This window comes from Salmo trutta, chromosome 12 (genome assembly GCF_901001165.1).
Source record: "Salmo trutta chromosome 12, fSalTru1.1, whole genome shotgun sequence".
In the NCBI taxonomy this organism is placed as follows: Eukaryota; Metazoa; Chordata; class Actinopteri; order Salmoniformes; family Salmonidae; genus Salmo; species Salmo trutta.
In genome coordinates, this window is record NC_042968.1 from 37,089,583 (window position 1) to 37,112,691 (window position 23,109).

Below are 23,109 nucleotides of genomic sequence, written 5' to 3' on the forward strand. Positions count from 1 at the left end.
ATTTTGTCACTGTACCACCACACTAACAAACCTAGGGGCCAATAAATAGCACTCAATTCAATTCATTATATAGCCTACATTCCTTTCTGAATTTGAAATTAATCCAATAAGTAATCATCTAGTTTTTCAAAAGTATCTGTAATCTGATTACAATATGTTTGCTGGTAAGAAAACTGATTAGTTACAGTTTTCTGTAATATGTTTAAATGTAACTGATTATGTAATCAGTCACTCCCCAACCTTGCCAAAATAAAATATCAAATGCAAATAAATGTTCATTTTAAAGAAAAGGTTAATCTGCAGAGACCTGGATTGAGTGGGAAGTCTGTACCATAATGGCCTGACCAGCTGGTTGGTGTAGGTCTATGGTGTGTATAGGCCTAAAAAAAAGGGTATCCTTCGCATATACCATCTTGCAGTTGACATGGCCGTTAAACGTGATGGAGTCAGTCGTCTCACACCCTGTAGTCACCCTATGGACCTGCTCTCGTTAACCATTCCTAAAGTGAGCATCGCAATGCCTGCTGTGAGTGCAAATGACAGCAGATAATGTTTTTTTATTACTATTACAGCAGAACGTGTACGGATGATGATGAGTTCTGGGCTCGGTTGATAGGGTCTGTTTATTTAGTCATAGTGTTGATTTGCATTCTGTCCCCCTCTGCTGTCTTAAAAATATATTACATTAAAAAAACATGAGCTGACGCACACCCAGAATAATAGTTTGTGTGGCGGTGCTGACTAACGGCGAATAAACTATAAACTATCAAAATAAAGAAAGTCGCACACTCCGTGTATAATCTCCCAGCAATTTAATGGGTATTTACCAACGTTTCGGCATCACTGTGCCTGAAATACCCATTAAATTGCTGGGATATTATACATGGAATGTGCGACTTTCTTTATTTTGATAGTTCATCGTTTATTCGCCGTTAGTCAGCACCGCCACACAAACTATTATTCTGGGTGTGCATCAGCTCATGTTTATTTTATATTATAAATACATTACAACAACTAGCTCTGCAGACAATTTTCGGACCCAGACGTCATAGCCACGGAGTTTCTAAACCTAGAGGCGCATCGCGAGACTTCCGGGAACGCTTGCAAAACAGACCAAACAGACCAGGCTGGAGTTTGGGGTTTGAGAAGTCAATGAGAAAAGTGAAAAATGGTTCCTTAGTTGTTAATTTTCTCAAAATCTAAAGGTACAATCAAGAATCGAACCAATGTTTTGAGTGGTTGAACATGTTATTACTCAAAACTCGTGAAAGTGACAAACTGACACGTTTTACTTTTCGTCGAAAAACAACTTTATATCGAAGGAATGCCTTTGATTTGACGTCTTTGCTAGTCAACGTCGCTATGACATGACACATGTGATCGGGGATTTCTATTGGAGAAGCAGTTTTAGCCTATCTTCATACTGTACTGTTTTTGTCATAGCTATCAAAGAGATTAATCACATTCGTGATTCAAATTTGTTAATTCAATGACCCAGATATCCTATGAAAGATATTACATTAGTGATTAAAAGGTGTTAATTCAATTGCTTTTTTGTACTCTACATATTGGTCTCATCCATACATATATATAAAACATTCAAATGCTGTACAGAGCAACCTCAAATGTGATTTTTTTTGTCTGTAGGGGTTACATCCTCCAGAACATAAGGAAGTGAGCATTCAGCCACGCCATTTTGAGAAAACGGCCAGTCACAGCAGTGGGCAGACTGTTCATAGCTACTAGAGTTGTCGTGCAGTCATGCGATATAGCTGTTTTTAATTGAATATTTCTATGTTTAAATACTGTTGACATTTGTAATATAGGTACACTAAACGTAACCAGTAATGTCCACGGAAGCAACCGCCGACCAGGTAGAGCATTTCAGTTGTTTGTAGCGAACGGTTGCTAGTTAGCTACGTTACAATTTCACTCGTGTTTCATGGTGGTTCACTGACGTTAGCTAGCTAGGCCTACACTCTAGATACCGTTTAATATAGAATATATTGATTTGATGCGCTTTCTACATAGCTACCACACATTATTGACAATATTTTAGGGAAAATAGTTAAATACTTAATTACGTTGCCTTTTTGAGAGACCTGCGGCTAAGCTAATTACGTGCCAATGATTTGTCAGAAATGAATGTCAGTCGACCAACTAACGTCAGCTAGTTTGTACAGATAACACGACCTAATATGGTCTGAACGTCATGCTAACACGACTAGTTAGCGTTTGGCCTGTTGCTGAGAATAAACACTAGTTAATTTCGCGTGCTAGCTGAAGTTAGCAACCTAGGTAACATTACTGTTGCAGTTGGGCCGCGCTTTTTTGTTACGCCAACTAGCCAAAGCGTATGCAGCAATGCGTGCACATAGTATTGCATTTAAACAGTTGAGCGCACCGTTTACTCCATAAGCTATCTGTGTTAGAAGTTGTGCAATTGTGTAACATGTTTACATGATTAGCGAACTACCTTGGTAGTCAACTAGCTAACCATGTAAACAAGCAAGCATTGCATCGTGTCTGCCTTTGTCCTACTCGGTTTCTTATGTGGCTAAATAAAGTAGTCCAAACTGGAAATAAGTGTAGTAGGTCTATTATAAACGAGATCTTCTAAAATGTACTCTTAAAATTGTCTATAATATTGGCACCCTGATTGATTTGTTTTCCCAAGCCACCTCTTGTTGCAGTGTATGCATGTCTGTAACCCCAATCATATTTTTATGTCTTGCAGGCAGCTGAGTATATCCCAGAGAAGGTTAAGAAAGCAGAGAAGAAGTTGGAAGAAAACCCATATGACCTTGACGCATGGAGCATTCTGATTCGAGAAGCACAGGTTTAGTGACTCAGGGTTGCATTCCTCTTACCTGGGGTAATCTATTGGGTCAAGGGAGGGAGAGGGTGGGGATCAAGAGGGTGGTGGGTGGGGATCTAACAGAACAATTACAAATGTGTCATATAGGACTGTTTCAACTTGTTTGTCAACAAGTGTACATGTAAATGCATTCTGCCCTTTTAGAACCAACCTATAGACAAAGCAAGGAAGACGTATGAACGACTTGTGGCCCAGTTCCCAAGCTCGGGCAGATTCTGGAAACTATTCATTGAAGCGGAGGTTAATATTTTATCAATTTCTCACAACTACATGTGTGCATGAGCGTGCATATCCTAACAGGATCAACAATGTGACTTTCACACAACAAATAGGTCCTCTTCATCTCAATGGTATTTTAAAAAAGTACGAGGGGTTTAGGTTAATATCTTAACCATTTATTTTTCAGGACGCAGACTGTATGTTCCTCAGTAGGAAAAAAAACTATTTTCTACGTCTTTAAATGGGGTTAAGTGCATTTGTTGCATGTTTGATCTGCAACAGCATTAAAACTTTTTAATGGTATTGGAGTGCTTTAGCCTTTTATTCACTTGTCGTGTCTATTTATTGCCTCCTGTGTCATTTCTTTGAGGTCATTTTTGTTTTTGATCATAAACCGTATGAGTGAATGTTGTGTCCAACTTAACATTTTTTTCCAGCACAGTTATGCTACCCTACCACCCAACAAGCGACCTGTTTACTACGAAAGCTGTAGTATTGTAGATCCCTGGTTTTGACCCAGCAAAGAATCCACATTACTCCAATATGTCTTTTTAAAAGGATAGTTCACCCAAATTACAAAATCTATTGGGTTTTTGTGGATGGTACCTGCTCCCATTCCTGCCCCCCACCCTTATCACGCCATATTGCCTACATCTTAGATGAGCCTTAAACCCCATCCCTATATAAGCTCCATCATTTCATTAGTATGCCATTAGTTTTAGACATACAAATGGATGCTTGTAATCCACTTATTTAGGGGGATAAAGGGTAAGTATGTGTGAGTTAAAAGCATGACTGACCTAGCCTCATTAATTGATGCCCACTACACGCAGCTCTGATCCGAACTAGTCATCTGGGCTGTCTACAGCAGGTGAACAGAAGTCTGGGGAGGAGACCAACTCATGTGCCTAGTTTAAAATCAAGCCCATGTCTAACTTCCTGTAGGATTGAAGGGATTGAGTGGGAGTATGTGAACAGGTAATGCTTCACGGAGCCCCCTTCTTACACCCACAGCTTCCTTTCACATCTACAGGAATTGACTTGTACATGGTGTCCCATCTAGGTCTGGCAGTATGTAGGCTTTTGTTCCAGCCCAGTGCAAATACACCTGATTCCATGTTGAATCTGGGTAAAGGGTTTTTTTCCCCTGTTAATTGTGTTTCTGGTCTAGAGAGGAAAAGCCTGCACATACTGCTGCCCTACAAGACTGGGATTGGACACCCCTTGTCTGAGGGTTGATTGATACCAGATTGGCTAATAGTCTCTAATGTTCAGACGTCACCTTATTTGTTGGTGTATTGTGACTGGAATACAATCAGACTTGACCCTGGAGTATTTGCACCGTGCACATCCGTGAGGAGTTGGGCACATTGTTATTTAGTCTAGAAGCTCTCCCATTCTTTACACTGCTACCCTAGTTAGAATGGCCTCATTCAACACCGTTTAGCACAGCCTGTAGGTCATTCTGTAAAAGTTCAACCACCCGTTGACTTCATTTGTTTATAGATATGTACCATAGTTAAAAGTTGGTCATTTGCATTAAAACTATTCAATTGTTTTTTTCCCTTCCAGTTTGGGTAGCCTTTGATTTATATCTAGACTGCAGTCAAATCGAGCTTGCCGTAGTCTTTTTATCCCAGTTTCATTTGCCTCAACATGAGCAACCTGGAAATAAATACATTTTGTTAAGCTTTGGTTGTTTTGAGCTTAACCGCAACCTGTCAAATAATATGGTAGTTGTAACCTTTTTCTTTACTGCTCTAACATCAACATTCTAGTTTGGATCTAATGTGTAGAAAATGAATCATACGTTTGAATGTCTGACCTCTTCACTAACCGTTTAAGAAAATAACGTGTGCTTGTGAAAGAGTTATACAGGAACAATCCAGTATTGGGAAATCAGGTGTTTTACTTGTAAATTCACACATCGCAGGACTCCTATGTTCAGGTGCAGCTTAGGGGACCATTGTCTTGGTTCTGGGTCAGATTTGACCTTTTGTGGCACATTTCGCACTTGCTTTGGGGTTTTTGTCTTCGTTTGAATACAGTTTCTGTCACCTTGGTGAACTCAAGTGGTTGATCTGTGGATGCACAAGCATAAGGAAATGCATAAGTTGCGTTGTACTCAATTTGTACCCTGCGGTTTGTTGAGAAAGTGATTTTAAATTGCATACTGTTTAATAAAACAAATGACCAGAATTCTGTACTGTGACTTATTGCATCTTTTTCTTTATGGTGTTGATGGTTACTGCAGTCCAGTTCACAACCACCTCCTTTCCCCATAACCATTCCCATACCTAATCCCATTTTAAAGAATGCATTAGGCCTGGTGCTCTTGATTATGCCACATATAAATTGTGCCTGTTACCTTCCGAGTTCATGTTTTTTTTGGTTGGCTGCCGAGTGCGAGTTAGGTCGTAGGTCTAGTGATGTGCTTGTAATGTGAATGCTTATTTGATAGAGAACTGATGGTAGTTGAAGAACTGGAATAGTTTTGAATGTTGTGGAAGCTATTTTTATGGATATGTTGAACATTTGCCTAAGGAAGTATTTCTGTGTTGATGGGCTTGCTCTTGGGTTTTTAAGCCTGGGTCTTTCAAGTAGCCTGGATTGTTGTGACTTCCTGATAAAAGCCCATATTACTAATATAATGTATTTTGGTTGAGATTTAAACAATTTCAGACAATTGGATGGATTGATTAATATTTAATTCCCCACTCGACTGGTTTGCCTGCACCGAAATGTAACAATGTGCTTTAGTGGACTTTGTCTCTCTTCTAGTGTCTTCGGAGTCTGGTTCTCATGTTGTAGCTGGGATAACAACTTTGAGTGAGAGGCTGAAACTATTGGTATTGAGTGCTAAAGCCATGGGCTGCTGTAGATTCATACAATGACAATGTATGCTGGCTACAGATTGTGTGGGTGTGCGTCTGCCCTCGAGGTGAGATTTTATCTATGTAGCCTACCTAAAGCTATGGTCATTCATATCACGGGATGTACTTCTCTATGCCTGCAACTGTGAAGGCTGGGGTTACCTCTTCAGTGTATTATTTTTAAGTTGATTTATCTAGTGATTTACTTCAATAAATCATTGTTTATTACCAATCTTGTTTCATGTTGTCTGTGTAAAACTAGTGTTCTTTTTCATGTCTAACACTACAATTCCATAGGCTACATTTGACATAGGCCTAGTTCTCTTTAGGATCTGACTTGTTGAACAAATGTGAAATGATTCATTGTTATCTTGCAATGATACTTCCCACCTCTAGATGTATACATATTGAATGAGTTATTTTCTTGTGCTGAGTATTCTTATTCCTGAAAAAGTACTTATATTCAAGCTATACACTCCGAGGCCTAGGCAATGGTTAATGTTGACACATTATTTGATAGCCCCTCTAATCAGTGATTGTGTTAAGTGGCTTGCACAACAATAAGATGAAAGCCAACCTGTGGGCTTAGTGACATTCCGCTGTATTGCTCTTAGAATCAATGAGGGAAAGAAGCAGATGGAGGATTATCGAGGCAGGATTCATTCCAAGTTCAAATGTATTCTCCCATTCAAACACCTGAATGTTTCTTGTTACTGTGTGTTTTGTCGTCAAATTTTTAGGAGCTACTAGCCTTGCAATTGCAACAACAAAAGGCCTACAGTACAGGACATGCAGCTAGGCTGCTGCTTTGGGAGTCCTGTGCCTGCCACACAGGCCTTTTGTCAGGGCCAGGCCAACCGGTAGCTCCAGTAAAGATTGATGTTTCTCATTATGCTTAGCTGCTTTTTATATGCTGATGAAAATGTCCTTTTTATAGTTGTATTGGGCTTATTTTTATAAGGCTACAGTTTATTGGGAAGGGTGGGTATTCACAGATGGGAAAACGTGTTCTTTAATTCCTTTACAGCTCCTATCTTTATCTTTACCCCATGGAACAATGTCTAGACATCAAAACCCATTTTTTTACAACTGCTTGATCATGTGACTCGTGTATGGTCCATGATGTACAATGAGAATAAACCCCATATCTTACAAAATATATCTTGAAATGGTCTTTCTTGTGTGAAATTCACTTTGTTGATCTGAAAGGGATTGTGTGTGTGTGTGTGTGTGTGTGTGTGTGTGTGTCAGAGGGAGTTTGCATGCATGCCTGTTTGTCCATATATACAATGGAAACACCTGCCTGTTGAATTAACACTTCGTTTACACTCTGTCCACAGATCAAGGCAAAAAACTATGACAAGGTAGAAAAGGTGAGTGCCAATCATACCAAAGTCCCCTCCCATTGGCCTTACAGGGGACTGAGACTGCCATGGTTGGTTGATTCTAAGGGAGGTTTCACCTCCCTGTCACTTGATGGAAACCAACATGGTTCTGACTCATCCAGCGTTGCCCTTAACAACTGAAGAAGCCATTTAAGTCACCACTGTAATATATCAAGGATCAAGCCAAACCCATAAAATGTAGCTGCATGCTTTACTGCAGTACAACAGTAAATCTACAATTTACAAGAGTAGAAAATCATTGTTTATTGCCACTTGTTTAAGTCACAGAACATGTATTGATAACCCACAGACAACACTAAACACTTATCAGCTCAAACTTTTCTGTCTGGTGCAGATGTTTTTACGATGTTGGTACTGTTTGTTAACCATCCCCTGAAACTGAAAGGAAAAGCAGTTCTCTCATTTTCACCAAGGAGGGTTCAGTCTTTTATAGCAGCAGCGCGTTGCAAAGCCCTTGTGTACACTGCTGTTTATCTCCAGCTGTGGTACAGTGTGGCTGCTGTCTGTCAGTGAGCTCTGTTCCACTGGTTCTCCTGCTGGGGAAGGCATTAGGTCACTTTCTATTAGGCAGCCCTCCCTACAGGGAATCCCCTACTTCCCCTTTTATACACGGAAACACACACTACAAATCACCCAGCGTATCTATTTCTCAGTATGACAGTGGGGAATGATTGAGTGCACACTGTTGTCTGAAGCGTTCATTTTCAGTAGACCGATATGTTTTTGAATACGTGAAACTGAAAAAAGGCCCTTCCCTCCTACTGTAGTTGTTTCAGAGATGTCTGATGAAAGTGCTGCACATCGACCTGTGGAAATGCTACCTTTCATACGTCCGAGAGACCAAAGGAAAGCTACCCAGCTACAAGTAGGTTCACCTGTTACCCAGGAAAGGAATTGGAGGGGGACGGGCTCTTCGTGTGCTCACACACAATCTTAACCATTCAGCAATGCATTTCACAGTGATAACACAACACCCTATTTTGACAAATGTTCCCAGTGCATGTCTTGATATTGTGATGTAACACAAGTCCTAACCCAGCCCTGCTTGACCATCACCAGAGAGAAGATGGCGCAGGCGTATGACTTTGCGCTGGATAAAATCGGCATGGAGATCATGTCCTACCAGGTAAATCAAAGCATATTTGCAATTAAATGTTAAAACAAGTTTGTTAAAAAAATGCAATCTGAAATGGGTTTCCAAGCCACGATCTCTAATTCTTCTGCTCTCCCCTCAGATATGGGTGGACTACATCAACTTCCTCAAAGGAGTGTAAGTACTGCTCTTAACACAATACTTTGTTGTTTTCGTTCATTAAAAAGTACTTCAAGTCCCTAATTCCCTAGTCTTGTGTCCTTCCAGTGAGGCGGTTGGTTCGTACGCTGAAAACCAGCGAATCACGGCGGTGCGCAGGGTCTACCAGAGGGGCTGTGTGAACCCCATGATCAACATCGAGCAGCTCTGGAGAGACTACAGCAAGTATGAGGAGGTAAGACCAATGACCTATGACCCCTATGGAGGGCTAAGGAACCACATGAGGGGTAGCAGAACAGTGCTTTCGTGTGCCATTGATCTCCTCTGTCAGTGTTGCTAAGTAGCCTGGTGTTGTACAAACAGGGCATCAACGTACATCTGGCCAAGAAGATGATTGAGGACCGCAGCAGAGACTACATGAACGCTAGGAGAGTGGCCAAGGTAAGGTACTCACTCACACACAAACACACTATGATGAGGTAAACGGATTCGTACTGTCTGGTAAATGATTTAATGATTGTGAGCTGATGTAAAACTGTCTCTTCAGGAATATGAGACTGTGATGAAGGGTCTGGATAGGAACGCCCCCTCGGTGCCCCCCCAGAACTCCCCCCAGGAGGCGGTGCAGGTGGAGATGTGGAAGAAGTACATCCAATGGGAGAAGAGCAACCCGCTCCGCACAGAGGACCAGACACTCATCACTAAGAGAGGTGTTTTGGGGGGAACCGTGATTCATAAAGCTAGTGGTGGTGGGGGGGAACAGTGATTCATATAGCTAGTGGTGGTGGTGGTGGGGGGGACAGTGATTCATATAGCTAGTGGTAGTGGTGGTGGGGGGGACAGTGATTCCAATAGCTAGTGGTGGTGGGGGGGAACAGTGATTCATATAGCTAGTGGTGGGGGGGGGGAAACAGTGATTCATATAGCTAGTGGTGGGGGGGGGACAGTGATTCATATAGCTAGTGGTGGTATGTGTGTGGTGGGGGAACAGTGATTCATATAGCTAGTGGTGGTATGTGTGTGGTGGGGGGACAGTGATTCATATAGCTAGTGGTGGTATGTGTGTGGTGGGGGGACAGTGATTCATATAGCTAGTGGTGGTATGTGTGTGGTGGGGGAACAGTGATTCCTATAGCTAGTGGTGGTATGTGTGTGGTGGGGGGGACAGTGATTCATATAGCTAGTGGTGGTATGTGTGTGGTGGGGGGGGACAGTGATTCATATAGCTAGTGGTGGTGGGGGGGAACAGTGATTCATATAGCTAGTGGTGGTATGTGTGTGGTGGGGGAACAGTGATTCATATAGCTAGTGGTGGTATGTGTGTGGTGGGGGGACACTGATTCATATAGCTAGTGGTGGTATGTGTGTGGTGGGGAACAGTGATTCATATAGCTAGTGGTGGTATGTGTGTGGTGGGGGGACAGTGATTCATATAGCTAGTGGTGGTATGTGTGTGGTGGGGGGACAGTGATTCATATAGCTAGTGGTGGTATGTGTGTGGTGGGGGAACAGTGATTCATATAGCTAGTGGTGGTATGTGTGTGGTGGGGGGGAACAGTGATTCATATAGCTAGTGGTGGTATGTGTGTGTGGTGGGGGAACAGTGATTCATATTGCTAGTGGTGGTATGTGTGTGGTGGGGGAACAGTGATTCATATAGCTAGTGGTGGTATGTGTGTGGTGGGGGGGAACAGTGATTCCTATATTTGTGGTGTGTGTGTGTGTGAACTTGATATAGCATGCCATCAGACTTTATAGGCACAGTAAAGTTGATAGAAATCCATTGTTGCCTAGAGGTTTTGCTAGCATTGCAGCCCTAACGTTGTAATTGTGCTCCATGTTGCAGTGATGTTTGCCTATGAGCAGTGTCTGTTGGTACTGGGCCATCACCCTGACGTGTGGTATGAGGCTGCCCAGTATCTGGACCAGTCCAGTAAACTACTGGCAGAGAAGGGGGTAAGAGAGGCCACTGATGGCACAATGTGTCCTAATTGGAACAGGGTGTCCTCCGTTTTAAAAGATACGTTTGTTATTTTAGACCTTACTGTTATATGGTTTTTAAATGCCAGACTTGAACCCTTTCTTCCGCTCCTCAGGACATGAACAACTCTAAGGTGTTCAGTGACGAAGCAGCTAACATCTACGAGCGCGCCATCGGTACTCTACTGAAGAAGAACATGCTGCTGTACTTTTCATTCGCTGACTACGAGGAGGTGAGCTGCACGAACACCAATCATCTGTCACGGAACACTTGCCAAAACAAAACATGAGGTCATAATATGAAGATGTCAAGGGTTGCCAAGGAAATGTATAATTGACTGTCATCCATAAATGATTAGTGCATCTTTCACTGCAGACGTATTCATTTGTCTCGTCTCATTCCTATTAAGATTAATTAATTGGATTATTCCGGACCAATCCTCGTGTTGAGTTAAGTTGTGGAGTGTGAACCAGTATAAATGAATGTTGAATAGAGGTCCAGGAAATGTTTGACAGGCATTTAATTGATGAATGAGCTAACCCACATCTCTCCTCTTTTCAGAGTCGATTGAAGCATGAAAAGGTCCACAGCATCTACAACCGTCTGCTGGCCATCGAGGACATCGACCCCACGCTGGTCTACATCCAGTACATGAAGTTTGGCAGGCGGGCCGAGGGCATCAAGTCAGGCCGCATCATCTTTAAGAAGGCCCGGGAGGACATGCGCACGCGTCACCACGTCTATGTGACTGCAGCACTGATGGAGTACTACTGCAGTAAGGTGGGTATACATAGGCTACGGCCACAAACACATTTTGTCTGAAAATTTGGGATTGAGGCAATGGGACAGAGTCGATGGATGACGGAGAACCGAAAACAGTTGACGGACAAAAACTGACAATTGATTAATGCATATGATTTCATCCGTGTTCCTGTGTCTCTGTGGCCTTAGCCTGACACCCATGCCAACAGTGCAAAGAGAATATAAGGGGAAACATTCTGTGTCTCAATGTTTGACTGGTCTTCCGTTACCTTCCCTCACAGGACAAATCAGTGGCCTTTAAGATATTTGAACTGGGCTTGAAGAAATATGGAGACATTCCAGAGTATATACTTGCATACATCGATTACCTCTCACACCTTAATGGTAAGTGACAAGTGACAGATTCATTTATTGAGACTTGTCATTCACCCTCTTGTGTAACAATAACACAACCACGGGTAGCTGCCATGGCAACAGTCATTGAGATTGTATAGCTGTTAAGCAATGGTGTTGAAGGCTACAGGGGATCCAATATCAGTCTATTTGTTAAACATGCTGATCCTATTCTCTCTATGACATCCTCTATCAGTTACTCATATAGTCAAACTAGATAAAACCCAGGCAGAGGCAGTCTATAGATGCTGGTGTGTGTTTCTTTATTTCATTGACGTGTATATACTGAACAAAAATATAAACCCAACATCCAAGATTTTACTGAGTTACAGTTAATATAAGGAAATCAGTCAATTTAAATAAATACATTAGGCCCTAATCTATAGATTTTACTTGACTGGGAATACAGATATGCATCTGTTGGTCACAGATCCCTTAAAAACAAAAGGTGGGGGGTGGATCATAAAACCAGTCCGTATCTGGTGTGACCACCATTTGCCTCATGCAGCGCAGCAAGTCTCCTTCGTATAGGGTTGATCAGGCTGTTGATTGTGGCCGGTAAACTGTTGTCCCACTCCTTTTCAATGGCTGAGCTAAGTTGCTGGATATTCATGGGAACTGGATCACGCTGTCGTACACGTCGATCCAGAACATCCCAAACATGCTCAATGGGTGACATGTCTGGTGAATATGCAGGCCATGGAAGAACTGGGACATTTTCAGCTTCCAGGAATTGTGTACAGATCCTTGCGTCATGGGGCCGTGCATTATCATGCTGAAATATGAGGTGATGGCGGCGGATGAATGGCATGACAATGGGTCCCAGGATTTCATCACGTTATATCTGTGCGTTCATTTTGCCATTGATAAAATTCAGTTGTGTTCATTGTCCGTAGCTTATGCCTGCCCATACCATAACCCCACCGCCACCATGGGGCACTCTGTTCACAACGTTGACATCAGCAAACCGCTCGCCTACACCACGCCATACACACGGTCTGTGGTTGTGAGGCCTGTTGGACATACTACTAATTCTCTAAAAAGATATTGGAGGTGACTTAACATTAAATTCTCTGGCAACAGCTCTGATGGACATTCCTGCAGTCAGCATGCTAATTTAATGCCCCCTCAACTTCAGACACCTGTGGCATTGTGTTGTGTGACAAAACTGCAGATTTTAGTGGCCTGTTATTGTCCCTGGCACAAGATGCACCTGTGTAATGATCATGCTATTTAAAACCTCCTACAGGGTTGGTGTCCCCCCCTGCGGGACGGTTGAGCTAACGTAGGCTAATGTGATTAGCATGAGGTTGTAAGTAACAAGAACATTTCCCAGGACAAAGACATATGTGATATTGGCAGAAAGCTTAAATTATTTTTAATCTAACTGCGCTGTCCAATTTTCAGTAGCTATTACAGTGAAAGAATACCATGCTATTGTTTGAGGAGAGTGCACAGTTATGAACTTAAATGTATTAATAAACCAATTAGGCACATTTGGGCAGTCTTGATATAATATTTTGAACAGAAATACGATGGTTCATTTGATCAGTCTTAAACGTTGCACATACACTGCTGCCTCTAGTGGCCAAAATCTATATTGCGCTTAGATTTCTAAGTCATATTTTGGCCTTTCTCTTATTCACTTTCTCATATTTTAGCCTTCTAACAGCATGTTTTTATTTTATTTTGTATTATCTTTTACCAGATCTAATGTGTGTTATTCTCCTACATTAATTTCACATTTCCACAAACTTCAGTGTTTCCTTTCAAATGGTATCAAGAATATGCATATCCTTGCTTCAGGTCCTGAGCTACAGGCAGTTAGATTTGGGTACGTCATTTTAGGAGAAAATTGAAAAAAATGGTATGATCCTTTATTAATCAGCTTCTTGATATGCCACACCTGTCAGGTGGATGGATTTTCTTGGCAAAGGAGAAAAGCTCACTAACAGATGTTAACAAATTTGCACAAAATTTGGGAGAAATAAGCTTTTTGTGTGTATGGAACATTTCTGGGATGAAACATGGGACCAACACTTTACATGTTAATGTTATATTTTTCAGTGTAGATGGGGTGTTATGCTGTAAATTAGGAGACAGATGCTGAGGCATTATCTGCAACATAAAGGTAGATTAATGAGTTTGAAAGCCTCACCTCTTTCTCTACCGCCCTCCAGAGGACAACAACACCAGAGTTCTGTTTGAGCGTGTTCTCACCTCGGGAAGCCTGTCGCCAGAGAAGTCTGGGTATGAGGAATTATGTTCCTACAACACCCACATTAGATCTGTCTGTTGTCGTGTTATTATAGGACACCCACATTAGATCTGTCTGTTGTTGTGTTATTATAGAACACCCACATTAGATCTGTCTGTTGTTGTGTTATTATAGGACACCCACATTAGATCTGTCTTGTTGTGTTATTATAGGACACCCACATTAGATCTGTCTGTTGTTGTGTTATTATAGGACACCCACATTAGATCTGTCTGTTGTTGTGTTATTATAGGACACCCACATTAGATCTGTCTGTTATTGTGTTATTATAGGACACCCACATTAGATCTGTCTGTTGTTGTGTTATTATAGGACACCCACATTAGATCTGTCTGTTGTTGTGTTATTATAGGACACCCACATTAGATCTGTGTTATTGTGTTATTATAGGACACCCACATTAGATCTGTCTGTTGTTGTGTTATTATAGGACACCCACATCTGTTATTGTGTTATTATAGGACACCCACATTAGATCTGTCTGTTTATTATAGAACACCCACATTAGATCTGTCTGTTGTTGTGTTATTATAGAACACCCACATTAGATCTGTCTGTTGTTGTGTTATTATAGGACACCCACATTAGATCTGTCTGTTGTGTTATTATAGGACACCCACATTAGATCTGTCTGTTGTTGTGTTATTATAGGACACCCACATTAGATCTGTCTGTTGTTGTGTTATTATAGAACACCCACATTAGATCTGTCTGTTGTTGTGTTATTATAGGACACCCACATTAGATCTGTCTGTTGTTGTGTTATTATAGGACACCCACATTAAATATGTCTGTTGTTGTGTTATTATAGGACACCCACATTAGATCTGTCTGTTGTTGTGTTATTATAGGACACCCACATTAGATCTGTCTGTTGTTGTGCTATTATAGGACACCCACATTAGGTCTGTCTGTTGTTGTGTTATTATAGAACACCCACATTAGATCTGTCTGTTGTTGTGTTACTAATGGGCCTGTGTGTTTGTCAACACCTCTCTCTCAGTGAGATCTGGGCACGTTTCTTGGCCTTTGAGAGTAACATCGGGGACCTGGCCAGTATCCTGAAGGTGGAGCGCAGGCGTTTCACGGCCTTCAAGGACGAGTACGAAGGCAAGGAGACAGCCCTGCTGGTGGACAGATACAAGTTCATGGACCTGTACCCCTGCTCTGCCAGCGAGCTCAAAGCTCTTGGATACAAGGTCTGTACAACTGGTCATTTCTCAGCTACATTTACACAGAAAGATGATTCTGACTGCTATGGCCTCTTCACCTGTTGAAGACTCTTCAATAGAAACAGATCTATGGATATCAAATCAAATCAAATGTATTTATATAGCCCTTCTTACATCAGTTGATATCTCAAAGAGCTGTACAGAAACCCAGTCTAAAACCCCAAACAGCAAGCAATGCAGGTGTAGAAGCACGGTGGCTAGGAAAAACTCCCTAGAAAGGCCAAAACCTAGGAAGAAACCTAGAGAGGAACCAGGCTATGAGGGGTGGCCAGTCCTCTTCTGGCTGTGCCGGGTGGAGATTATAACAGCACATGGCCTAGATGTTCAAATGTTAATAAATGACCAGCATTGTCAAATAATAATAATGATAGTAGTTGTCGAGGGTGCAACAAGTCAGTAACACAAGAGTAAGTGTCAGTTGGCTTTTTCATAGCCGATCTTTGAGAGTATCTCTACCGCTCCTGCTGTCTCTAGAGAGTTGAAAACAGCAGGTCTGGGACAGGTAGCACGTCCGGTGAATAGGTCAGGGTTCCAGCAGGTCTGGGACAACAGGTCTGGGACAGGTAGTACATCCGGTGAACAGGTCAGGGTTCCATAGCTGCAGGCAGAACAGTTGGAACTGGAGCAGCAGCACGGCCAGGTGAACTGGGGACAGCAAGGAGTCATCAAGCCAGGTAGTCCTGAGGCATGGTCCTAGGGCTCAGGTCCTCCGAGAGAGAGAGAAAGAAAGAAAGAGAGAATTAGAGAGAGCATATTTAAATTCACACAGGACACCAGAAAAGACAAGAGAAATACTCCAGATGTGACAGACTGACCCTAGCCCCCCGACACACAAACTACTGCAGCATAAATACTGGAGGCTGAGACAGGTGGGGTCAGGAGACACTGTGGCCCCATCCGATGAAACCCCCGGACAGGGCCAAACAGGTAGGATATAACCCCACCCACTTTGCCAAAGCACAGCCTCCACACCACTGGAGGGATATCTCCAACCACCAACATACCATCCCGGGACAAGGCCGAGTATAGCCCACAAAGATCTCTGCCACGGCACAACCCAAGGGGGGGCACCAACCCAGACAGGAAGACCACGTCAGTGACTCAACCCACTCAAGTGACGCACCCCTCCCAGGGACGGCATGGAAGAACACCAGTAAGCCAGTGACTCAGCCCCCGTAATAGGGGTAGAGGCAGAGAATCCCAGTGGAAAGAGGGGAAACCGGCCAGGCAGGGACAGCAAGGGCGGTTCGTTGCTCCAGCCTTTCCGTTCACCTTCACACCCCTGGGCCAGACTACACTTAATCATAGGACCTACTGAAGAGATGTGTCTTCAGTAAAGACTTAAAGGTTGAGACTGAGTCTGCGTCTCTCACATGGGTAGGCAGACTATTCCATAAAAATGGAGCTCTATTGTAGAAAGCCCTGCCTCCAGCTGTTTGCTTAGAAATTCTAGGAACAATTAGGAGGCCCGCGTCTTGTGACCGTAGCGTACGTGTAGGTATGTACGGCAGGACCAAATCGGAAAGATAGGTAGGAGCAAGCCCATGTAATGCTTTGTCGGTAAGCAGTAAAACCTTGAAATCAGCCCTTGCCTTAACAGGAAGCCAGTGTAGGGAGGCTAGCACTGGAGTAATATGATCATATTTTTTGGTTCTAGTCAGGATTCTAGCAGCCGATATAAAACAAGTGGACCATTTGTGTGTTTCTCTCTTGTTCAACTCTTCAATCATGTGAGGGTAAAGGATATCTGTTTAGAATTCTATGATTTTAACCTGTGTGTGTGCAGGACGTGTCCCGTGCCAAACTGGCGGCGTTGCTCCAGACAGAGACGGTGGTGACTCCATCGGCTCCCACGCAAAAGGACGAGGCCGACCGCAAACCAGAGTACCCCAAACCTGACACTAACCAGATGATCCCCTACCAACCACGACACCAGGCCCGTACGTACCTTACCCCCACCTCTATCCCTACCAACCACGACACCTGGCTAGTAGGTACCTTACCCCATCCTCTACCCCTACCAGCTACGACACCTGGCTAGTAGGTACCTTACCCCCTCCTCTACCCTACCAGCTACGACACCTGGCTAGTATGTACCTTACCCCCTCCTTTATCCCTTCCTGCTACGACACCTGGCTAGTAGGTACCTTACCCCCTCCTCTACCCTACCAGCTACGACACCTGGCTAGTAGGTACCTTACCCCCTCCTCTACCCCTACCAGCTACGACACCTGGCTAGTAGATACCTTACCCTCTCCTCTACCCTACCAGCTACGACACCTGGCTAGTAGGTACCTTACCCCCTCCTCTACCCCTACCAGCTACGACACCTGGCTAGTAGGTACCTTACCCCCTCCTCTACCCTACCAGCTACGACACCTGGCTAGTAGGTACCTTACCCCCTCCTCTACCCTACCAGCTACGACACCTGGCTAGTAGGTACCTTACCCCCTCCTCTACCCTACCAGCTACGACACCTGGCTAGTAGGTACCTTACCCTCTCCTCTACCCTACCAGCTACGACACCTGGCTAGTAGGTACCTTACCCCCTCCTTTATCCTACCAGCTACGACACCTGGCTAGTAGGTACCTTACCCCCTCCTCTACCCCTACCAGCTACGACACCTGGCTAGTATGTACCTTACCCCCTCCTTTATCCCTTCCTGCTACGACACCTGGCTAGTAGGTACCTTACCCCCTCCTCTACCCTACCAGCTACGACACCTGGCTAGTAGGTACCTTACCCCCTCCTCTACCCCTACCAGCTACGACACCTGGCTAGTAGGTACCTTACCCCCTCCTCTACCCTACCACCTACGACACCTGGCTAGTAGATACCTTACCCCCTCCTCTACCCCTACCAGCTACGACACCTGGCTAGTAGGTACCTTACCCCTTCCTCTACCCCTACCAGCTACGACACCTGGCTAGTAGGTACCTTACCCCTCCTCTATCCTACCACCTACGACACCTGGCTAGTAGATACCTTACCCCCTCCTCTATCCTACCAGCTACGACACCTGGCTAGTAGGTACCTTACCCCCTCCTCTACCCCTACCACCTACGACACCTGGCTAGTAGATACCTTACCCCCTCCTCTATCCTACCAGCTACGACACCTGGCTAGTAGGTACCTTACCCCCTCCTCTATCCCTACCAGCTACGACACCTGGCTAGTAGGTACCTTACCCCCTCCTCTACCCTACCAGCTACGACACCTGGCTAGTAGGTACCTTACCCCCTCCTCTATCCCTACCAGCTACGACACCTGGCTAGTAGGTACCTTACCCCCTCCTCTACCCCTACCAGCTACGACACCTGGCTAGTAGGTACCTTACCCCCTCCTCTATCCCTACCAGCTACGACACCTGGCTAGTAGGTACCTTACCCCCTCCTCTACCCTACCAGCTACGACACCTGGCTAGTAGGTACCTTACCCCCTCCTCTACCCCTACCAGCTACGACACCTGGCTAGTAGGTACCTTACCCCCTCCTCTACCCTACCAGCTACGACACCTGGCTAGTAGGTACCTTACCCGCTCCTCTACCCCTACCAGCTACGACACCTGGCTAGTAGGTACCTTACCCCCTCCTCTACCCCTACCAGCTACGACACCTGGCTAGTAGGTACCTTACCCCCTCCTCTACCCTACCAGCTACGACACCTGGCTAGTAGGTACCTTACCCCCTCCTCTACCCCTACCAGCTACGACACCTGGCTAGTAGATACCTTACCCCCTCCTCTACCCCTACCAGTTACGACACCTGGCTAGTAGATACCTTACCCCCTCCTCTACCCCTACCAGCTACGACACCTGGCTAGTAGATACCTTACCCCCTCCTCTACCCCTACCAGCTACGACACCTGGCTAGTAGATACCTTACCCCCTCCTCTATCCTACCAGCTACGACACCTGGCTAGTAGATACCTTACCCCCTCCTCTACCCCTACCACCTACGACACCTGGCTAGTAGATACCTTACCCCCTCCTCTACCCCTACCAGCTACGACACCTGGCTAGTAGATACCTTACCCCCTCCTCTACCCCTACCAGCTACGACACCTGGCTAGTAGGTACCTTACCCCCTCCTCTACCCCTACCAGCTACGACACCTGGCTAGTAGATACCTTACCCCCTCCTCTACCCCTACCAGCTACGACACCTGGCTAGTAGATACCTTACCCCCTCCTCTACCCTACCAGCTACGACACCTGGCTAGTAGATACCTTACCCCCTCCTCTACCCCTACCAGCTACGACACCTGGCTAGTAGATACCTTACCCCCTCCTCTATCCCTACCAGCTACGACACCTGGCTAGTAGGTACCTTACCCCCTCCTCTACCCCTACCAGCTACGACACCTGGCTAGTAGATACCTTACCCCCTCCTCTACCCTACCAGCTACGACACCTGGCTAGTAGGTACCTTACCCCCTCCTCTACCCCTACCAGCTACGACACCTGGCTAGTAGATACCTTACCCCCTCCTCTACCCCTACCAGCTACGACACCTGGCTAGTAGATACCTTACCCCCTCCTCTACCCTACCAGCTACGACACCTGGCTAGTAGATACCTTACCCCCTCCTCTATCCTACCAGCTACGACACCTGGCTAGTAGATACCTTACCCCCCTCCTCTACCCCTACCAGCTACGACACCTGGCTAGTAGGTACCTTACCCCCTCCTCTATCCCTACCAGCTACGACACCTGGCTAGTAGGTACCTTACCCCCTCCTCTATCCCTACCAGCTACGACACCTGGCTAGTAGGTACCTTACCCCCTCCTCTACCCCTACCAGCTACGACACCTGGCTAGTAGGTACCTTACCCCCTCCTCTACCCTACCAGCTACGACACCTGGCTAGTAGATACCTTACTTACGACGCTCCGGCCTTTGGGAATCTCGCTCCACACACCAGTCAAATTGGGCATGCTCCACTCCAGCTCCGCTCACATGCTCTCGTCTCGCCCCACAGCTCCAGGACTGCACCCTGTTCCAGGGGGGGTGTTCCCGGTCCCCCCGGCCGCAGTCATCCTGATGAAGCTACTGCCACCACCCACCTGCTTCGTGGTCAGTACCAACACCCCACCACTCACTGTTGGTGACATCACTGTACCAACACCCCACCACTCACTGTTGGTGACATCACAGTACCAACACCCCACCACTCACTGTTGGTGACATCACTGTACCAACACCCCACCACTCACTGTTGGTGACATCACAGTACCAACACCCCACCACTCACTGTTGGTGACATCACTGTACCAACACCCCACCGCTCACTGTTGGTGACATCACTGTGCCAACACCCCACCACTCACTGTTGGTGACATCACAGTACCAACACCCCACAGTACCAACACTCACTGTTGGTGACATCACAGTACCAACACCCCACCGCTCACTGTTGGTGACATCACAGTACCAACACCCCACCGCTCACTGTTGGTGACATCACAGTACCAACACCCCACCACTCACTGTTGGTGACATCATGTGGTTGTTGTGCTGATGTTGTGGTGTTTCTGCAGGGGCCCTTTGTGCAGGTGGATGAACTGATGGAGAGCTTCAGGAGATGTACACTACCAGAGAGTAAGTAGCTTTGAAACTGTCACATCACCAAGCTTCCCTTTAGATTTTCCTTTGCCTGAATAGCACACAGAACGTTGATACATATCTCTCTCTCCCTCCCTCAGCTGTAGATGCAGCAGTAGAGTTGATAACAGGCAGGCAGCCTGATGCCGGCGGAGAAGGGAACGGCTCCATGGAGAACCATGCCATGACCAAGTCACTGAAGAGACCCAACGCAGACTCTGATGAAGAAGAGGACAAGGGCGCTGTGGCCCCACCCGTTCACGACATCTACCGCGCTCGCCAGCAGAAGAGGATCCGGTGAACACACACTCACTCAGACACACACACTTGGGATGGACTCTGTACAGGAATGTAACCCTTTACGTCAAACCTTTTAGGGCAAACAGACTCGTCTGAAGTTTGTCTGGAAGATTCTTTATATCCAACCATCGTTGGTCCCTCTACACACACCTGTGTTTGTTTTTTTGTTCTTGGTCTTTTTTTAACAGTTTTATTTTTTAAAGCTGGGTGACTAATACTGTACAAAGTTTTTAATTCAACCCTTAATTTGACACTCAGCTGTTTGGCCCTGTGAACCTCTGGTGATGGACAAATGGAATCGACCTGTTTTTCTAGTCAAATTGAGAGAACACATTTCCTTCCAATAAAAAGGGGAGAAAATAACCAAAACAAAAGTGTCTCCTGTCTTGTGTGTTACTGAAATGATCACTTCTGTTCTCTTAGATTATTTTCATATTATTTCAAGGTTAATCATGTTTGAGGGGTAAAGTCTACAGTATATAACTTTGGCTGTGCACATTTAATAGTCACCACTAGGTTTCAGCATGGTGCTGTCTAGACCAGAGATTTCCAGCTGTGTGTATCAGTGCATCAGCAGTGGAGCCTGATGAAAGCAGTCTCCATCTATCTAATCATATTCCCTGCCTTGATGATGGGACCTGCTCAGTACCAGACCATCACAAGAACTCCCATCTGCTTGTTAGGGCTGAGATGGGTCTGCCTCTGGTCACCTCCACCAGCCTGTTATTAACTTAGTAACTCTGACTGATCTACGTACAGGTGCATTGTAGGCCGGTATCACACCCAGATCAGATCAGTCCAGGAACTGGCTAATCTAGGTGTCTTTAAAGGGCCCTATATTTGTCTTAACTGAATAGATTCTGGGAGAACATCCAAACCAAAGTGTAAACGTGATGGCTAATGTGTTGGGATGGGAGAAGTTGGTTCATTGAGTTTAAAAAGAGTGTTCTTCCTTCCGGTCCAAATCTCCACTGACCTCATTCCTCATGAGTTAAGGGTGTGGAAGAGAACATGTGGAGAGGGGACTGATTTAAATACCTGCTGCTATTTGCTGCTTACACAACCTCATATGCACAGTAAACTAGCCAATCAAAAATAGTCTTGTTGAACGTAGCTGTGTGTGTTGGTGCATTTCACATGGATACATACTAGAATACATCTTAATGGTGGATTGGCTGAACTCTAGTCGTGTGGTTTGGAGGACAGGGGATTTTAATGTGGCCTAGGACACGAAGACACACTCAATAACATGCTTCCTAGAGGAAATCTTCCTGCTGTTCATTAAGGCAGGGTGTACATCAATATTTCTCCACCTTGCACACAATAGCTTCCACTACGGCTGATAATCAACTGAGAATGAGTTGTTTTGCAGCTCATTTACCCTGGGCTCTATTAAACCTATTCACAGTGACAAAGTCCTCGGAAGGAGAGATATCCATAACAGATCACAACACTAACGATGTGCCCTCCACACCATAATGTTGTCATATCATCTGGGCCTTTACCAGACACCTAGCCCCAAGTCAATCAGCCCTTTACAAGATACCTAGCCCCAAGTCAATCAGCCCATTACCAGACACCTAGCCCCAAGTCAATCAGCCCTTTACCAGACACCTAGCCCCATGTCAATCAGCCCTTTACCAGACACCTAGCCCCAAGTCAATCAGCCCTTTACCAGACACCTAGCCCCAAGTCAATCAGCCCATTACCAGACACCTAGCCCCAAGTCAATCAGCCCTTTACCAGACACCTAGCCCCAAGTCAATCAGCCCTTTACAAGATACCTAGCCCCAAGTCAATCAGCCCATTACCAGACACCTAGCCCCAAGTCAATCAGCCCTTTACCAGACACCTAGCCCCATGTCAATCAGCCCTTTACCAGACACCTAGCCCCAAGTCAATCAGCCCTTTACCAGACACCTAGCCCCAAGTC

The 23,109-nt window shown here is 45.0% G+C and overlaps 1 protein-coding gene across 1 annotated transcript; it reads left to right on the plus strand.

The window, feature by feature from the left end:
• Positions 1-1,664: 1,664 nt before the first annotated feature.
• cstf3 (cleavage stimulation factor, 3' pre-RNA, subunit 3) lies at positions 1,665-21,550 on the plus strand. The gene is made up of 20 exons (XM_029768177.1): positions 1,665-1,874; positions 2,738-2,839; positions 3,023-3,118; positions 7,311-7,343; positions 8,144-8,241; positions 8,436-8,502; positions 8,612-8,646; positions 8,737-8,863; positions 8,992-9,069; positions 9,176-9,338; positions 10,475-10,584; positions 10,725-10,841; positions 11,171-11,389; positions 11,653-11,755; positions 13,945-14,014; positions 15,046-15,241; positions 17,061-17,214; positions 20,254-20,348; positions 20,813-20,873; positions 20,978-21,550. Exons 1-20 carry the CDS (start codon positions 1,848-1,850, stop codon positions 21,175-21,177), a joined length of 2,151 nt encoding a protein of 716 aa, XP_029624037.1. The 5' UTR covers positions 1,665-1,847; the 3' UTR covers positions 21,178-21,550.
• Positions 21,551-23,109: the final 1,559 nt, after the last annotated feature.

Bases quoted from the DNA above. Each gene is read 5' to 3' on its own strand.
- cstf3 (XM_029768177.1), top strand. From the start codon at position 1,848: ATGTCCACGGAAGCAACCGCCGACCAG. The intron at 11,756-13,944 runs GTAAGTGACAAG...ACCGCCCTCCAG, and splicing joins TTACCTCTCACACCTTAATG to AGGACAACAACACCAGAGTT. The intron at 20,349-20,812 runs GTCAGTACCAAC...GTGTTTCTGCAG, and splicing joins CACCACCCACCTGCTTCGTG to GGGCCCTTTGTGCAGGTGGA.